Consider the following 19,733-nt stretch of genomic DNA (forward strand, 5'->3'; position numbering starts at 1 on the left):
AGTTTGCGCGCTCCACTGTGGCGGCCCAGGTTTCACCAGTTCAGATCTTGGGCGCGGACATGGCACTGCTCGTCAGGCCACGCTGAGGCCACGTCCCATATGCCACAACTAAAAGGACCCACAACTAAAATATACAACTATGTACTGGGGGGATTTGGAGAGGAAAAGCGGAAAAAAAAAAAAAAAAAAAAAAAGGAAGATTGGCAACAGTTGTTAGCCCAGGTGCCAATCTTTAAAAAAAACAAACATGTGGGGCTGGCCCCATGGCCAAGTGGTTAAGTTCGCGCGCTCCGCTGCAGGCGGCCCAGTGTTTCGTTGGTTCGAATCCTGGGCGCGGACATGGCACTGCTCATCAGACCATGCTGAGGCGGCGTCCCACATGCCACAACTAGAAGGACCCACAACGAAGAATATACAACTATGTACCGGGGGGCTTTGGGGAGAAAAAGGAAAAAATAAAATCTTTAAAATAAAAAAAAAAAAAATGTGACTCCACCCTGAGGATGTCAGCCTCTGGGGGGTGTCAGCTTCAAGGGGTTCAGGAATAAAAAAACTCAGTCCCTGCCCTCGGTGATATGCAGCCCCAAACTGGGATAAAACCGCTCATGGATGAAAACAACACCGTGTGATATTTCATAGAGTGGAGGTGCAGAGAGTGATGCGTTAAGGCTTGAAGCTTAGGAGCCATACAGCTGGCTCCACCACTTGCCAATCCTCAGAACTTGGGCAAATTCCCTAATTCCCCTAACCCTTAGCTTTCCTATCTGCAAGATGGGGCACTAAGTGTTTATACTTCATAGATTACTGCGCGCTAGTACGTGTGAAGTGTTGCGCACAGAGCCTTGCACAGCTGTGCTCGATAAACTGTAGTTGCTATTATTATTGTTACTATTACTATTATTTTCTATAAGGTGCGGTGAGGAAGGATTAACTAATTTTACGTGAGGGAATCCAGACTGTAGCATACAAGCTGGGTTTTGAAGAATAAGTAGGTGGTCCCATGTGGACAAGCAGGGGTTGGGGAGCATTCCAAGCCAAGCCAACAGCGTCTGCAGACACTGAGGTGTGAACGAGCACATCATGTTCAAGGCAGCACCACATTCTTGCCTGGGGATTAAGTAAGATCAGGAGGACGGGAGATGGGCAGTGAGGCTAATCAGATATGAAGGCGTTGTACCAACCCTTTGATGTTATTCAAAGAGTTTTACAAGGTCAGTGGTCTCAACCTATCAGACATTATCCCGTTTTTAGAACAAATATTTTGCAATACCCCTGTCACTGAATACTGAATTTCGTAATTAATATTACCTTACCTACACACATCATTTTTTAAAAAAAATCAATACAATGCTCTAACTCTAACATAAAAGAGAAATAAAAGGAAAGCATGGGTGTTTCAACACGTAACTGCTCCATCTGACTCCACTGCAAGACCCAAAGGGGCAGTCAGATACTTTCATCCATTATAGCAAATAAACTTTGAATTTAAGAGAAATAAGAAAATCAAAAGCCGTTTTCTTCTAGAAGCACGGAATAAAGAGTGAATCTATGGAGAAACACCAGAATAGAAACTAGTATATACATCGAAATGTTTAAATTTATAAAAATGCTTTAGTGATTTTCAATATTACTTAAAAAGCCCAAGCAATTGCTATGGTATACCATACTTTTAATATAGGACAGAGCCTTCTTAAAAATATTTGAGACAATGTGTGAAAATAAAAAGTGGGTACCTTTTTTTACATAACCTCCTCCCCCACCACTTTGTGTTTTCTATAGACTGGAGGTAGGGTCTAGTCTCAGATAGTTATAAGCATGTTTTCCCCCGCCTACGTTTGTGGTGGGACATCTGAAAGTCTGTGTTGCATGGGGCAGTCCTGTGCATTTCAAGGTGTCTAGCCTCTCTGGCCTCCACCCCCTGAATGCCAGTAGTGCCCCCATCATTGTGACAACTAAAAATGCTCCCATATATTTTCAAAACATCTCGCGGAGGGCAGCAATGCCTCCATTTACACACCTCTGCTCAGAGTTAAGGAATGCCATTGAAGAATTTTGAAGAAGGAAGTGGCATGGTCAGATGTGGGTGGGAAGGCTGACTAGCAGCAACAAGAGGGTGAACAGAAAGTTGTTCTGTCATGACCCAAACTTGAGACGAAGGATAGGGAGGGCTGAGAAAAAGCGGATTAGAGAAATAATGTGGGGTTAGAGTTGATAGGACTTGGTGATTACCTGACAGGGTAAGTGAGGGAGAGCGAGAATTAGGGAACAATTTCCTGCTTCTGGTCAGAGCTGCCCAAAGACAGATTGGCCTGGTCACCTGGGCAGGATGTCCCTCGTTCTTGGAGTAGAATTTCTCATCTTCAACACTATTGACGTTTTGGAACGGCAATTCTTCATTGTAGGGGACTGTCCTGTGCAATGTGGGATGTTTAGCAGGGTCCCTGGTAGCTACCCACGATATGTCAGTAGCACCATCCCCCAAGTTGTGACAGCCACAGATGTCCCCTGGATTGAGAACCTCTGCCTTTGAGCCGGAAAAGAAAAGGCTGGACGTGCACTTAGAGAAGATGCCTCATGGGGGCGCTCAATGACCTGTAAGTGCCCTTCCCACACCAAGCATAGCTTTGAGTTTCTCTCCCTGGGGTTGGGCCTTGCTCTTGTTCTGTTGAGAGGATGCTCACAGCTTCCCAGACCTGGGACGTGGTGGCCCTCTCCACGGAAGAGAATACCTAAGCAGCCATTGATCCATAGCATTAATCCAAAGATAGAAGGAAGAAGGTAAAGGAGGGAAGGAGGAAAGACAGACTTGCTAATAGGGGGCAAACCCAGCTCCGACACTCACCCTGCTCTAATGTAGTACGGAGCAGAAGCGCAAATTCCAACCCAGGTCACCTCTCAGCCCTCAGAGCCTCAGTCAGCTCTAGGGTTTGTGATCACTGTCCTCTGTAAAATGGGGTGACAACAAGCTGCTCAAGACTGACCCCGCTGAACCAGAGACCTCGCAGGGGGAAAGCAGGAAGGGAGGGCTGGAGCTGGAGCCGCTTTCCAGGTTGGGAGTGGAGGCTCATGAAAGTTAGACCCATGAAAGGGGGTCTAACTAGAAAAGGCAGGTTCTGGAGGCTTGGGGAGGAGGGGACTGCATGGTCCTTGAGGGCAATCTCAAGGGTGAAGCCCCTGTTAGGTAGGTAGTGTTCTTGTCACTTCACAGGCAAGGAAGCTGTGTCACACAGCTGATGAGTGGGAAAGCTGGGACACGAATCCGGCTCTGTCTGATTTCAGGGCCTGGATTTTCAAATGCTTCCACCTGCTGCTTCCTAAACAGGGGACTTTGGGGGAAATGAGGACTAGGAGCATAGGAAGCAGCTTAAGGTGGAGACTGATGCTGAATTGGGGAGTGGGGCAGATTGTTCTAGAACCCAGCAGGACTGAAAGGGAGGAAGGGGAGGAAGGAGGGAGGAGAGGCAGTGGGCTGACTGGGGAGCCAGCCTTCCTCTATGTCCAGCCCCTCCCCCAGCCTCCCCTTTCAGACCTCTGCCTGCCAGGCACGGAGAGCGGTGGGAGAGATAAACAAGTTATTCATCACCGCTCTGGGCAGGCTGGCACCGACTCCAGGCCCTTCCAGAGTCCTAGGGAGGTGGGCGCCCAGCCAGGGGCCTGGAGGGACTGGTGCGTCTTCACGGTGGGAATAGGACCAGAAAAGCTGTGGAACCCAGAGGCGGCTGCCTAGGCCACATGCTCAGAGGCGGAGCCCTCAACATGCCCCTTCTTCAGCAAATCCATGCTGTCGGTGTAGCAACTAGCATCTTAACTTTAGTGAGCATTATTTACTGAAGCGCCAGGCATGGAGCGCACTTTACACTTGTCACCTTACTTCATCCTCTTCAGCCCTGTGACGTAAACACTATTACCTGTCCATTCTAGAGGTGGGAAATGGCGGCATGAAGAGGTGAAAGTGAGCTAGGTTCAGGTCCGGGCTGTGCCACTTGCTTCTAGGTCACAGTAAGTGCCAGTGGCGGGATTTGAACCCCGGTCCTGAACAGAAGCTCATTGAATTATCCAGTACCGGTTCATCTATCTTCCTTTCCTCCCTTCCTCCTGCCCTTCTCTTTCTCTCCTGCCCTCCTGCACTCCTTTCCTCCCTCTTTCTCTTTTTCTTTCCCACAAACACTTATTAGGCACCAGCTGTGTGCTAGGCTCTTTGCTAGGCACAGAGGACAAAGTAGTGAGCAAGGCGGACCTGACCCCATCCTTGTGGGTTCTCACCACAGCCCATTGTAGTGCTATGTGTGCCCAGAGCCACTCAGTGACGTGACCCCAAGTGCCCTTTGCCCCTTGCACTGCCCCAGGAGGGCCAAGCTAGGGGTGGGCTCTGGCTTCACCACCTGTGAAGGACCCTCCCTGTGTGGGAGAGCAGGGTTAATGGGAGTCTGTGCAAAGCGGGTGTTGTAACAGAGTGGGCTTTGTTTGCAAGGATACACTGCCCTTACAGTGGCCCGCCGGGCAGCCAAAGAACAGAGGAAGCTCAGCAAGCAGCGACGGCTGCTCACCCTTTTCCTTTTGACCGGTTACATAATCTGCCAGAGCAGATGTGGAAATTTTCCACACCCCAGTGTGAGGAAAAGACGGGGCACTGAGTGCACAGGCCGGGCAGGGCTTTGATCTGGTTTCTTAGGCATCCACTGGTGTGGGGCACATTATCCTTCCTAACTTTTGTGCGTCTGAAACATTTCATAATGAAAGAAAAAGAAACAAATGGAACAAGATTTACAGCATAAAACCATCTGTGGATATTAAATATATTCCAAGACACAAGATAGTGCCAAATATTTTGCCAGGATGAAGGCATATTTGCCAAAGAAGATCAAACACACTAGCAGGGACAGAGAATGAGACAAAGAGAAACTAAGGGAGGGCCGTGCACTGACCAAAGATGACAGTGACCATCTAATTACAAATTTTAATCATTGGCAAAATACTCGCTGGGAAATAGATGTGTCATAATAAAGTGAGAGACGTTAGAAATGCACTGCCCAGTTCAAATTCCAGCTCCACCTCTTATTAGCTCCGTCATCTTGGGCAAATCACCTCTCTGAGACTCAGTTTCCCCATTTATAAAATGGGGATAACAATCAGACATATGTCACAGGTTTGTTAAAAGCATTAAGCGAGTACATTATACAATGTGATTAGGTCCAGAATACTTGGTCTGTCCCCATCCTTCTTATACATTCATTAAAAAAACAAAAGAGGGGCTGGCCCCGTGGCCGAGTGGTTAAGTTCATGCATTCTGCTTCGGCAGCCCAGTGTTTCGCTGGTTCAGATCCTGGGTGCGGACATGGCACCACTCATCAAGCCAAGCGAGGCAGCGTCCCACATAGCAGAGCCAGAAGGATCTACAATTGCAATATACAACTATGTACGGGGGGGCTTTGAGGAAAAGAAGAAGAAAAAAAAGAAGATTGGCAACAGATGTTAGCTCAGGACCAATCTTTAAAAAAACAATAGCGTGGACTTTGAGGTCAGGCAGACCCTGGCCCCGTATGTGTGTGAATTTCATTTTAAACACATAATGCTTCTAAGAGGTCAGGTCTCAAAGGCGTGGCTGCGGCCCAAGGGCACACCTCTGGTAAATAACTGAACTCGGCTCCAGCTCAGGTTTAACACGCGAGCTCCTAAGCGCTGCTTGGCACGGGGACACCGGCAGGGAAAATTCCAGGGGTTACAACAAGGGCTGGCACAGGCTGCACCTTTCAGGCCGGCAGCTACTCACACCGTTTCCTACCCCTTCTCTGTGGTCACCTGCAGTGGAGGTAACGGCCCACTCCACAGCCACAAGCCCGGCCTTTGGCTTGGCTTGAGTCCAGGACACCCAGAGAGGCTGGTGGTGGAGGCAGCCCAAGCAGAGGGAGGGGTCAATTCTGTAAGGCAGAGCTGGGCGTCAGGGCCTAGAGTTGCGGAGGGGAGGAGCTGAAGGACCACCCTGGCCGGCTCGACCAGTGATGCTACAGGGTTCATTAGGGCCAGGTGTCTAGAAATAGGTTGAGAGGACAGATTCTGAGGGACTCTGGGCTGATGCAGAGGCCAGAACTGTCAGCAGTCTGTTAGGAAGAGCCCCAGCTCTGGTAATTGGGAAAGAAACTGTAGGCACGATAGGGCAGGGCAGCTTTCCTCAGAGTCCTTGGGTGCAGGGGACCTGCTAGCTTTCTCCTCAACCCGCCTCTTCCCTTCAGTGATGACTTCGTCTCATGATTCCTAGAGGGAATAGATGTCGCAAGGGCACCTGTGAGCCCCACACCCACTCGTCCAAATGCCACCCTGGCATTCTTGTGCATGCCCCATCAGCATCCCAAACCAAGTCGGAGACCATGACATGCCACGGCTTCCAGTCCTCCCCATCTCTCAAAATGGCAACTTCATCCACCCTGCTGCTCACGCCAGAACCCTGAGAGACACCCTGGAGTCATTCATTCATTCACCCATTCACTCACTCATCAAGTGGTCTGTGGGCATGGACTGTGTGCCAGCCACTGTGCCTAAGCACCAAGGATGCCACGGCTACAAACACACCATCAAAGAATTCACAGTGTCTCGGTCTCAACTCCCAGAATCTATTGACCCCTAATTCTCTTTCATTCTACTTCCAAAATACGCCTTGAATCCGTCCATTTTCCCTCACCTTTACTTCTACCTGGCTGTCGTCCAAGCCACCGGAGCAGGAACCTCCCGTCTTGCCTCCCTGACGCCACTCTTGCTTCCTTCTGGTCCACCCTCACATGGAAACCAGAGAGATCTATGGACATAAATCAGAGCAGACCCTTTTCCTCTCAAAGCGTCTCAGCGCCTGCCGCCGAGGTGCTCTGCTACAGCCTCAGGCGCATCTCACGCCAGCTTGCTTTCTATTTCTCCAGCACTATTTCTGGCTTTGCCGTTCTGTTCCTTCTGCCTGGATGCTTTTCCCTATGCTTTTGGCTTGACAAACTCCTACTAGTCCTTCAGACATTGCCCAACTGTCACATCCCCAAAGGATGCTTCTTTCGTCCTCAGTCTAAATTGGGTCTTCATTTGCCGTCACAGCAAACACGACATCTCATCAATGTTGAACCAAGCATGACACTTGATTTAGACGATTCTCTCCTTACTTCCTGTCACCACCACATTGCAGGCTCCATGAAGGCAGGGACTATGTCTGCCTCGCTCACACTGTGTCCCCCAAGCAGGCACTCAACAAACATTTGCACAACAAATAAATAGGGGATTTTCAGAGCTTTTGCTGTATCCTCCTGCACATTGTCACCCCCCCATGTCATACCCCCAGGTCGCCCTTTGGGGGGTTCCTCTTCCACTCGCTTCCCCAGAATCATTCAGAACACCATCTGAAGACCGCATGCTGTGGATGAGCTCCTGGCTGCGGGAGGCGAGTCTTGGCGCTGCCACTCACTAAGTGGGCGAACTGAGCTAGTTTCCTCGAGGCTCTCAGGCACTGTCCGGGAATTAGGGTGCTTGTGCCCTTACAGGGCTCTCGTGGCAGTTCGACCAGGCCCTGGATGTGAAGCCCCTGCACATGCCCAGCCTGTACCACTGACTCGTATTTGCTTGTAGTTCACAGCAGCCGCAGCTACAGTCACACATCCTCTAGCTTTTTGCCGTTTACCTAGATATCTTCACCTGCCTTGTGTCTTTGAGTCCCCAAGAGTACACCACACCTGTGGGCTGGGCTGGGCTGGGCCAAGGTTCACACCCCCATTTGACAGATAAGGAAGCTGAGGCTGAGTGAAGCGAAATGATCCCTGAACTTGGTTAGTGGAAGAGCTGGGACCCACGCCTGGCGCCGCTGGCTCTGTCCACCCCCCGAAATACACCCTATTTGCCTGGCGTGTGACAAGCCTTTTCCAAGGAGCTGTGGCTCCCCAACTCCGTGGTTTCCAGCTGGAGGCTGTGAACCTGCCAGCACCGGCTCCTGTCCCCAGATCAGCTTCCCCAGTTTGCAGAATGGGTCTGGGGAGGCGGGAGTCTTACCTTCCTCTGGATGAGGGCTGCCTGCCCTGGTGCCTGTTGGTGGCTCCTGTGGCTTCTGAGGCAGAAGGAGGCAGAGACGGCTGTGAGAGGGAGACACCAGGGCTGCTCTCCCCTCGCAGCCAGAGCTTGACAAGATAGTGGTGCCCCTCCCTCCGGCTCTTCCAGCTGCTGAGAGAAGCTCCTTGTAGGTCAAACTCCAAATTCCATTCTTGCCTGCAACAGGGATTAGAGGAAGCGCAAACGATCGCCCCAGGGACAGAGAGAGGCCAAGCCCATCCCCGAATCCTTGACCTTGAACTCCAACCTGGAGGCCCCTGTGGGGCATGCCTCGAGCTCCACCCACATGGCCTCCATCAGGTCCTCACCTGGTGGGGGACCCAGGGCCGGGAGGGGAGGGGAGCCGCTGGAGCCCAGGGCGCAGTCCTGCTTCACTCACCCACTCTTCCACTGGCCTGCCTCCACAATGGGGACAGGCGGGCTTGGGACAAGCTGGAGGAAGGGGGGAGGGGAGATGCTGGCGGGGGAGGCAGGGGACAGAGGGAAAGTCCCAGGAGAGCACTCGCAGTGTGGCCCCACCGCTGCAGCCGCAGGAACAGTGACCACCCTTTGTTCAGGCCCTTCTCTGTGAGCTCTCCAGACCAAGACAGGACAAAACGAGGTGTCTGGAGCCCAGAGGAGCTGTGAGGAGTGACCAAGGCACGGCCAGGGCATGGCCCATGACACCAGGACGGGGACAGCAGTGGGGGACAGCAGAAGGCTTTTCCTGGATGCTCAGAGCATTAAAAATTTTTTTAAAATAGTTATTAGCATTTGCAAAAGACTTTAAACAGGACTCTGGATTTCCCACTTTCATAGAGCAATCTGAAGATCTGGCCACACCAGGCCCGCATGGCCACAGGACAGCTACTGGCTGGAGCAGAGTTGTGGCCACCCCCTCTCAGTACAGACCTAACCTCCAGCCCATCTCTCTCCTTCAGTTGGCCTGCCTGGGCCCTGGGGGTGCAGCCCCTAGCACAGAGTAATTCAGGAAGAATAGTGATAATGAGTATGCACAGGTTCTGTTCTAAGTACTTTCCGTGTCTCTGCTCGCTTGGTCTTTCCCACAAACCTCCAGGACAGGTCCTGTTATTATCTCCACTTTACCGAGGAGGAAACAGAGATAGAGAAACGTGAGCGACTTGCCCAAGGTCACCAAGCTAGTAAGTGGCAGAGCGAGGATTTGGACCGAGTCTGTTTAGTCCCAGACTGCTACGGCAGCAGTGGCAGATGGCTTAGAGATGCATCAGCTGGACGGAGGGTGGCCTGGATGCACAAAGACCTGGCAATTGGACCGATACCAGCACAAACGGGGGCCCGCCGGATATGGTCTGCCCAGGGGAACAGATGTACAGAAGGAAGAGCTGGGATTGGAGAAGGGGGCACACAGACAGAGGGCCAGGGAACGCACAGCCTGAGACTCAGGCCACAATACAGGGAAGGCAGTGGGGTGCCATAGAAGATGCAGTGCTCCACCAACCTGGGTTCCAGTCCTGACTTCTTTTTTTTAGGAAGATTAGTCCTGAGCTAACATCCACTGCCAATCCTCCTCTTTTTGCTGAGGAAGACTGGCCCTGAGCTGACATGCGTGCCCATCTTCCTCTACTTTATATGTGGGATGCCTACCACAGCATGGCTTGCCAAGCAGTGCCATGTCCGCACCCGGGATCCGAACTGGCCAACCCTGGGCTGCTGAAGCAGAACGCGTGCACTTAGCCGCTGCGCCACCCAGCTGGCCCCCAAGTCCTGACTTCTTCAGGCAGGTCTGGGGGACCACGGGCATGTTCCCGGTCACAGTGCCTACAGGCAAGGCTTATAGATGAGTGAGGCAGGCCAGGTCGGGCTGTGGCCGACTGGACAGCGTGTGTCCCAGCTGAAGGGGACAGCTGTGACTCAGCTCCAACTAGGGGAACACAGGTCCCATGGAGCCAGACCTTCTGATTGTTCTAGAAAAATGCAAAGTGCAGAATTTTGTATAAAGTCTCATGATTATTAATCTGTGAGGACCAGAATTGGCCCACTGGCCACTGGCGCGTTTTCTCCAACAGTTTGCCCGATTCTCAGGCTTTTGTATCCTCTGTTGGTGCCGTAAAGAATAGGAAAGGATGATGGTGCTGACAAAAGATTTTCACATATTGAGGGATATGGAGTAACTATTCGGGTTCAAAACCGATTCAGTTTGAACTAAAGAAGCTTGACTTACGGTTTATCAAACATACATTGTGCATCTGCTTTAACCATTAAAAAGTTCACTCTCTTAGGATAAGGATGCATACTTCCCCTCCTACAGGGCTACTGGCTATTGGTCCCTTTCCTGACATCAGGGTCATATTGACCTGCTAATTTGCAACTGAATCTCTCTTTGAAACTTTGATGAATACGTCTCCTGGGTGTGTTTAATGTATATTCTTTGTTCTAAAAAGGTCTAAGATTGTACTGAAAACGACGCTTCTCCAGAACACTTTCTTCTTTTGCAGAAACTGCCTTCCTGGATTATAATCCTCACCCTGGCTCAGACAAGACTCACTTTATCTGTCTCATCTATAGAATGGTTACTGACTATTTTACATTGACAGTACAACTTTGGAGAACTCTCTGGAAGCTTCTTTTAAAGTTAACATATACCTCCCCTATGGCTCAGCAATTCCACTCTTAGGTATTTATCAAGAGAAACGAAAACATTTGTTCTGGCAAAGACTTGTGCACAAATGTTCATCAAAGCCTTGCTTATAATAGCCCCAAAGTGGAAGCAGGCTGATGTCCCTCAATAGGAAAATGGAATAAACTACTGGTACATGTGACACTGACGGGGAACCTCTTTTTTTTTTTTTTTTTTTTTTTAAGAAGATTAGCCCTGAGCTAACATCTGCTGCCAATCCTCCTCTTTTTGCTGAGGAAGACTGGCCCTGAGCTGACATCCGTGCCCATGTTTCTCCACTTTATATGTGGAATGCCTACCACAGCATGGTGTGGGGACCTGGAATTGGCCACCCCAAGATATGTCTCTTTGGCATCAGGATTATTTGAGGCTGATTGCTTTTGATAAACTGGGACAGGGAAGGAGGCTCTGAGGAATGGAACTTGCCCTTTGTTAGGACACATTTACATTTGTAAGGTAAATCTCTATCTGTAAAGGTGCCTCCCTCTCTGTACCAGGAACAAGAAAGGCGATGACCTTCTCTCTAGAAACTCTTAATCAATACCAAAGGCAAGGACTTAAATCTGCATTTTATTGTGCTAGTCTGGTAACCTCCTGTAACTGACTTCCCTCCCCCTCCCAACGTTGGCATTTCTTAAAGATTAAGCATCTTTCTTTAGGCTAGGAACTGATTGCTGAGCTCACCTGTGACCACCCAGCTCCAGACAATTGACTTGCCTCCTGCTACGCCCTCCGAGATAGCAGACCCACTACCTGCTGTGTCCATCAAGCGCTGTGCTGACGGGGCAATCTTGTGACTATTGTGGGAGGGACATTTCAATCACATGTGAAACACCCCGTTTGGGGGTATATAACCACTATGTGCACCCCACTTTTTCGGTGCCCTTTCTTCCTTCAGGAAGAAAGGCCCCGGGCCATGGTTCCTCATAAAGCTTTGTTTAATTTTCTCTTGCTATTCTGTCTCATGTGAATTTAATTCGTTCTCCGGCCAGACGAACCCCCCATTTGGGGAGAGGAAATGTCCTCCTCCCCTACAATGGTTTGCCAAGCAGTGTCATGTCCGCACCTGGGATCCGAACCGGTGAACCCTGGGCTGCCGAAGCGGAATGTACGAACTTAACTGCTGCACCACTGGGCCGGCCCCGGGAACCTCTTAATCTCAAATTCCTGTGCTCAATGTACAGTAAGCCAATCACTGAGACAGCAGGTGTTTGGAGAAGGAGAAAAGTTTACTTGAATTGGCCAAAACGAAAAGGTGGGAGGATAGGTTCTCTCAAATCCACCTTAACAAAAGAAGAAAGCAGAGGGGGTTTATAGAGCAAAGGGGCTTGGGATGTGGCAGAGAAACAAAGGGCAAGTCCTGATCCTTTCACTCCTATAAGCCCTTGGGCAACCAGACTCCTGGGTGTCTGCAGCAGCTGGGGGCTGGTCTTCTGGTGGTCAGTAACTTCCTTAAAGACATTCTTTTTCTTCTGCAAAACAAGCTCATAAATCCTTGTGACCCTTGAGTCACCCCTCAGGTTAAAGAAGAAAACAGCAAATTAACAAGACTAACTTCTTTTCATGTATGTCTGTGTTGGGAACAAGGTTGAAGGGTAATCATGGTCTCATTGAATATTTACAGTAACCCTCAGGCACCTGGCTTCAGTGCCATAGATGAATCTCAGAAACATTATACTGAGCAAAAGAAGCTCGACACAAAGGAGTACATTCTTTTTTTTTATTTTTTTGAGGAAGATTAGCCCTGAGCTAACTGCTGCCAATCCTCCTCCTTTTGCTGAGGAAGACTGGCCCTGAGCTAACATCTGCCACCAACTCTCCTCTTTTTGCTGAGGAAGACTGGCCCTGAGCTAACATCCGTGCCCATCTTCCTCTACTTTCTATGTGGGACGCCTGCCACAGCATGGCTTGCCAAGTGGTGCCATGTCTGCACCCGGGATCCGAACCAGCGAACCCTGGGCCGCCGAAGCGGAACTTAACCGCTGTGCCACAGGGCCAGCCCCAGGAGTACATTCTTTAGGATTCCGTTTAGATGAAGCTCAAGAACAGGAAAGACAAATCTATGTTGATAGAAGTCAGAGAGTGGGAGATAGAAATTGACTCGAAGGGGACCTAAGGGCACTTTCTGGGGCAATGGAAATTCCTAGGTCTTAACTTGGGTGGTAATTATATGAATATATACAGTTGTTCAAGCCCATTGGACTGAACAATTAAGTTTTATGCATTTTATTGTATGCAATTATACCTCAAAAAAAAAACAGGAGAAAATGTACTAGCAATGAGTTCTGCAAACGCAGTTCTTGCTTCTCTGGTGGTGGAGGCTGGGGCCCCTGCCCAGCTCTGACCTCCCAGGAGTAAGTTCCAGCCTATTGTCTCCACGGGAGGATGCGGGTCTCAGTGTTGCCAAAGCAGCTGAATTTTCAAGACACATCTCAAAGTCTGGGTTTTTGTGTGAATGCTCCTGATTTCTAAGTCTTGGTGAGTAATTTGAAATTAACAAAAATAGTTAAAACACTGTGCGTGTCAAGTGACAAGTGCAGCTCACGGTTGTGACCCTGTGTGATATCGTGATTTATAATAAGAAATACATGTTTGGTCTCCGTCCTGCTTCTGGTACAGAGCTCCTAAAACCCTTGGAATTTCCTAAGTGAGGAGAGCAAGCAAGCTGTCTTTTGTTACTTTAATGAGGTGACTTTTGGGCCCCACCTAAGCCTGGGGCTGGTTGCCAGAACCAACCATGTGATTGGAGGATGGGGACTTTTAGTCTCACGCCCTGATCTCCAGAGGGCAGAGGGGCTGGAGGTTGAATCAATCACCAATGGTCGATGATTTAATCAATTATGCCAATATAATGAAGCCTCCATAAAAACCCAAAAAGGATGGGGCTCTGAGAGCTACCCGGTTGGTGAACCCCTGGAGATTTGAAACCATGGATGCTCAGTGCCCTTTTCCCATACCCTGCCCTATGCATCTCTTGCATCTGGCTGTTCTGGAGTTATATCCTTTTATAATCGGTAAATCTAGTAAGTAAAATGTTTCTCTGAGTTCTGTGAGTGCTCTAGGAAATTAAACGAACCCGAGGAGGGGGTCGTTGGAACCTGTGATCTATAGCACAGGTGACAACCTGGACCTGCGAGTGGCGTCTCAAGTGGGGGCAGTCTTGTAGGACTGAACCCTCAAACTGTGGAATTGGGTGCTATCTCTGGGTAGATGGCATCAGAATTGAGTTGAATTGTAGGACACCCAACTGGTGTCAGAGCATTGATTGGTGATGGGGGAAACCCACACACGGGAATTGGTCCCAGAATCTTACCCTCTATTTCCAAGTCACACCCTGTCCTCGTCGGGAATCCCAGCTGAGCTGTACATAAAGTTGTGATTCCCTCCTGAATTTTCAACAGCATTTTAGAGAAATACACCTTCACGCACCCACACACATGCCCCCCAATGTTGCTGTTTATTGTAACAATTGAAAAGAGCAAACCCTAAACCCTGAAATAGGTAAGCTGTCCTAGGCAGCAGGCAAGCGGGGAAGGGAGACCCCAGCTTGGGAGAAAAACAAGATCCGTTTTTGACTTAGTAACTGTGAGACCTGGGAATAGTCAAGCAGCCTCTCTGAACATTGTTTCCCAGGGTGCAAACGGATGTTCACACGCCCACTTTGTAGGGGATTAAAGGAGATGCCAATGGCAAGGGCTCGGGCACGGCGGGCTCCTTCCTTCTCCCCAGACCTAACCCCCGACTGAACCATGAGCTGCCCACCTTGCATGTAGTTGCTAAGCTGCCTTCTTTCTCTTCATGATGGCTTCAATGAGGGAAAACTGTATATTTGTTCTCTTTCTCTTTTTGTTTTTGTTTCTTGCTCCCAGAGTCACGGTTTTCACAAACCTGATGGCCTTTCACCTGCAGTGGCTGCAAGACAGGGTGGGGGTTAAGAACCCGGAGATGGGGCAGGCAGACCTGGGTCCTCATTCTGGCTTCTCTGCTCCTAGCTGTGAGCTCTTGTGTAAATGTCTTAAGCACTCTGAGCACAGATTTTCTCATCTGAAAAAGAGGATGTCATGATAACGGTACCAAGCTTTTCCAGAAGCTTCATGACACATCACAACAGACTGCATGCGGAAGCAGATGTGAGAAGCCAGCTGTGTCTTCTATTAAACCAAACGTTAAAGAGATTTGCAAATATGTAAAGCAATGCTACTCTTCTCACTAAATCTTTTGGGAAAATATGGTTATTTTTCATAAAAATGTTATTTATTTAACATGCAATGGGTTTGTTATTGTTCTTTTAAAAATAATAAATTTTAGGGGCTGGCCCCGTGGCCGAGTGGTTAAGTTCACGCGCTCCGCTGCAGGCGACCCAGTGTTTCGTTAGTTCGAATCCTGGGCGCGGACACGGCACTGCTCATCAGACCACGCTGAGGCAGCGTCCCACATGCCACAACTAGAAGAACCCACAACGAAGAATACACAACTATGTACCGGGGGGCTTTGGGGAGAAAAAGGAAAAAATAAAATCTTTAAAAAAAATAATAATAATAATAATAAATTTTATATTGTTTCTTCATTTCAATGTCTAATTCAGTAAATAGCTACAGATATAACCCACGTGAACCAAAGCTCTTTGGGTACTTCATTGTAAAGGGGTTCCCAAACCAAAAAGTTTAAGAACCACTGCTCTGTGACAAACTTGATGTGAGCATGAGCATTTGGGGAAACTCTTGTAAATGGTCTGCCTAAACCCAAAGCCATACAATGTGTTAAAAGGTATGTTTCTTTTTTTTTTTCTTGAGGAAGGTTAGCTCTGAGCTAACATCTATCACCAATCCTCCTCTCTTTGCCCAGGAAGACTGGCCCTAAGCTAACATCTGTGCCCATCTTCCTCTACTTTGTATGTGGGACGCCTACCACAGCAAGGCTTGCCAAGTGGTGCCATGTCCGCACCCGGGATCCGAACCAGTGAACCCTGGGCCACCGAAGTGGAACGTGCGAACTTGGCCACTGCACTGCCGGGCCAGCCCCAAAAGGCATGTTTCCGATGAAAGTAAACCATCCCTGGAAAGGCCATTGGTGGCCATAGGGCCTGTGTGAGAATGTTGTTTGTAACTCAGCAGACCTTGCTGGTCAGTGCACAGTGGATTGTTAATGAATCAACACTGATTCTGTTTAAACTAATCACTAAACACTTTAACAGCAGGTCCACCATGGTTGAAGTTTGGAGTGTGACTTCTCCACACTTGGAGATTATCAGAGTGGAACAGGGCCATGTGGAAGCCGGCTTGCCCAGCACTGCGGCAGCACGTGTCTGGGTTACAAGAGGTTACGAGGCGGTCAGCTGTCAATCAGCGTTGGCATCCTGTGAGTTCCAGCGTGGGCCAGCTGCATGGTACTCAGGGGCCCGGGCTCTGCCTTCTGTGTTTGGTTAAATCCTGGCTCTACTAATGTGGTTTACAGCGAGTTACTTCACCTCTCTGTGCCTCAGTCTCCCCATTTGTCAGACAATTAGGGTTCTTGTAAAGATTAAATAAAAGAATTATCCGAGGTGGGGACTGGCCAGGAAAACCCTCCTTCTCCCCTCCTAGACTACAGTGGCCGGCCTCTGAGGCCATGCCAGTGGTCACCTCCTGACCAGCAGGAAGGCAGAAAAGCGTGGGAGCTCAGGGCTGGGAGCTTCCTCTTAAGCAGGAGAAGCCGAAGTCACCATAGATAGCATCCCCTCTCAGTAGGTTAGGAGCTGGCTGCACCCAGCCGCACATGGGGCTGCCAACAGCCTGGCTTCCTGGCGGGGCAGGAAGCTACTGACTTGAGCCTCCTGAGGACTGAGAAGTGAGACAGAAAGGGCTTCCTTTCTCCTTGTTTTGAGGTAACATCGGTTTATAACATTGTATAAATTTCATGTGTTCATCATTATAGTTTGAGTTCTGTATGGACTACATCGGGTTCAACACCACTCTAGGTGCCGTCTGTCACCGTACACAGGTGCCCCTTTACTCCTGGCGCCCTCTGCCCACTTTCCCCTCTGGCAACCACCAATCTGTTCTCTGTAGCTAGTGTGAGTTTGTTTATCTTCCACATACGAGTGAAATCATATAGTAATTATCTTTCTCCGTCTGACATTTCACTTAGCATAATACCCTCAAGATCTGTCCATGTTGTGGAAAATGGCAAGATTTCATCTTTTTATGGCTGAGTAGTATTCCACTGTATATATACCACATCTTCTTTATCCATTCCTCCCTTGATGGGCACCTAGGTTGTTTCCAAGTGTGGGTATTGTGAATAATGCTGCAGTGAACCTAGGGGTGCATATATCCTTACACGTTCGTGTTTTCATGTTCTTTGGATAAATACTCAGCAGTGGAATAGCTGGATTGTATGGTAGATCTATTCTTAAGTTTTTGAGGAATCTCCGTACTGTTTTCCATAGTGGCTGTACCAGTTTACATTCCCACCAGCAGTGTACGAGGGTTCCCTTTTCTCCACAACATCTCCAACACTTACTATTTCTTGTCTTTTTAATAACAGCCCTTGTGACAGGTGCGAGGTGATATCTTATTGTAGTTGTTTTTTGTTTTCTTTGTGTGTGTGAGGAAGATTGGCCCTGAGCTAACATCTGTTGCCAATCTTCCTCTTTTTGCTTGAGGAAGATAGTTGCTGAGCTAATATCTATACCAGTCTTCCCCTATTTTGTATGTCGGATGCCGCCACAGCATGGCTTGATGAGTGGTTTGTAGGTCTGCACCTGGGACCCCAACCCGTGAACCCTGAGCAGCCAAAGCAGAGCTTGCAAACTTAACTACTATGCTACTGGGCCGGCCCCTCATTGTAGTTTTTTTTCTGCTTTATCTCCCCAAACCCCCCAGTGTATAGTTGTATATCTTAGTTGCAGGTCCTTCTAGTTGTGGGATGTGGGACGCTGACTCAACAAGGCCTGATGAGCGGTGCCATGTCTGTGCCCAGGATCCAAACCCTGGGCCGCCACAGTGGAGCGTGTACTTAACCACTCGGCCACGGAGCCGGCCCCCTCATTGTAGTTTTGATTTGCCTTTCCCCTGATGATTAGTGATGTTGAACATCTTCTCATGTGCCTGTTGGCCATCTGTATATCTTCTTTGGGAAAATGTCTGCTGGGATCCTCTACCCACTTTTTAACTGAGTTGTTTGTTTTTTTGTTGTTGAGTTGCATGAGTTCTTTATATAATTTGAATTAATCTCTTATTGGGTATATGATTTGCAAATATCTTCTCCCATCTGGTAGGTTGTCTTTTCATTTTGTTGATAGCTTCCTTTGCCATACAGAAGCTTTTCAGTCTGATGCAGTCCCATTTGTTTATTTTTTCTTTTGTCTCCCTTGCCTGAGTAGACATGGCTAAGATGGATATCAAAGAGCGTACTGCCCGTGCTTTCTTCTAGAGCTTTTATGGTTTCAGGTCTTACATTCAAGTCTTTAATCCATTTTGAGTTAATTTTTGTGTACGGTGTAAGATGATGATCTTTCATTCTTTTCCATGTGCTGTCAAGTTTTCCCAACACCATTTACTGAAGAGACTCTCCTTTCTCCATTGTATGTTCTTGACTCCTTTGTCGAAGGTTAGCCATCCATAAATGTGTGGGTTTATTTCTGGCCTCTCAGTTCTGTTCCATTGATCTGTTTATCTGTTTTTTCTGCCGTTACCACGCTGTTTTGTTACTATAGCTTTGTGGTATATTTTGAAATCAGGGCATGTGATACCTCCAGCTTTGTTCTTTTTTTCTTGGGGTTGCCTTGGCTAATTGGGGTCTTTTGTTGTTCCAGGACTTCTTTTCTTAAGCCATGTCATTGCCGAGTCTCTTGGCACAACAGCACATCCTTTTCCCTTAAAACGTTTGTGCAAAGCGTTAGGAAGAGTGTCTGCCCATGATGAGCACTGGGTAAGCTTTGCAATTACGACCCTGCTGTCTTGCTCTGCAAGGACACGCCTAGTCTTGTCTCTCATCTCAGGAAACATACACATAACACATTCTTAGCCTTAATCGCTGCAGTAAGTGTGTGACCTGAGCAAGTTGCTTCTCCTCTCTGACACTGCCTCATCTTCCGTTAAACAAGGGGGAAATAATAGCACCTCCCCTACAGGGTAGTGGTGAGGCATCGCTGAGATAGTCCATGTAGACTGTTGAGTATTCTGTAAGTGTTAAATAAATGTGTGCTTTTATTTTAGTGACTATTTTCCTTTTCTCTTTTGAGGAAGATTAGCCCTGAGCTAACATCTGCTGCCAATCCTCCTCTTTTTTTTTTTTTTCTGAGGGAGACTAGCCCTGAGCTAACATCCGTGCCCATCTTCCTCTACTTTTTTCCATATGTGGGATGCCTGCCACAGCATGGCTTGACAAGCAGTGCGTAGGTCCGCACCCAGGATCCGAACTGGCGAACCCCAAGCCACCCAAGTGGAATATGCGAACTGAAACGCTGCACCACTGGGCTGGCCCTGGTGACTATTTTCAGTTTTCCTAGTAGAGACTGTCTCATAAATTCCCGCTTGTTGCAGTTCTTCTGAATCTTGATTCAATCCCTGTATCTAGCAAGCGTTTTGCCCAGCTCGGTGAACTCCTGAGAATCAGGAGCATCTGGTTTCCAGTCCCAGGTCACCCTGTCCCCTCATAGCCACAGCCCATGGGGAGCGGGAATAAAATAGAGAAGGCAGACAATGGGACCCATTGGCCACGCCTTAAGAAATGTCACCGCTCCCCTGGTGCCTGGTGACAGCACAGCTCTAGTCTATGCCTTAATCCAAGCCTGACTCAAAGAAGCAAACTCTTCCAAATGTTTCATAGGCCACATATTATATCATTATCTCTAATGTCCTCTAGATAATGTCTGCAACCCCCATGGTCATGACAATGACATCCTATAATGAGCAGCGGAAGAGGAGGCTTTCAGTGATATTCCACTGCTTACAGCAGAGGCCAGCAAACTATTCCACCTGCCTCCTCCTCTGCTCCCTGCCAGATATGGCCCCCTGCTTGTTTTCCTAAATAAAGTTTT

At 48.7% G+C, this 19,733-nt stretch overlaps 1 protein-coding gene across 9 annotated transcripts in view; it reads right to left on the minus strand.

Moving 5' to 3' along the window:
• The window catches only part of SLC5A11 (solute carrier family 5 member 11), a 54,729-nt gene extending 46,063 nt beyond the window's left edge, over window positions 1-8,666 (minus strand). For 2 of the 9 annotated variants that reach the window (XM_070568271.1, XM_070568269.1), the window contains exons 1-2: window positions 8,382-8,515; window positions 8,017-8,229 (exon numbers count right to left, since the gene is read on the minus strand). Coding sequence is in view for 2 of the 9 variants with exons in the window: in XM_070568266.1 (XP_070424367.1) it covers window positions 8,017-8,229; window positions 8,321-8,370 (263 nt within the window). In the remaining 7 variants the exon portion in view is untranslated. Of the gene's footprint in view, window positions 1-8,016; window positions 8,230-8,320 lie in introns of all 9 variants that reach the window. The other 7 variants (XM_070568266.1, XM_070568265.1, XM_070568267.1 and 4 more) reach the window with 6 other exon arrangements.
• Between the last annotated feature and the right edge of the window lie 11,067 nt (window positions 8,667-19,733).

Source organism: Equus przewalskii, chromosome 12, assembly GCF_037783145.1.
Source record: "Equus przewalskii isolate Varuska chromosome 12, EquPr2, whole genome shotgun sequence".
NCBI classification, from domain to species: domain Eukaryota; kingdom Metazoa; phylum Chordata; class Mammalia; order Perissodactyla; family Equidae; genus Equus; species Equus przewalskii.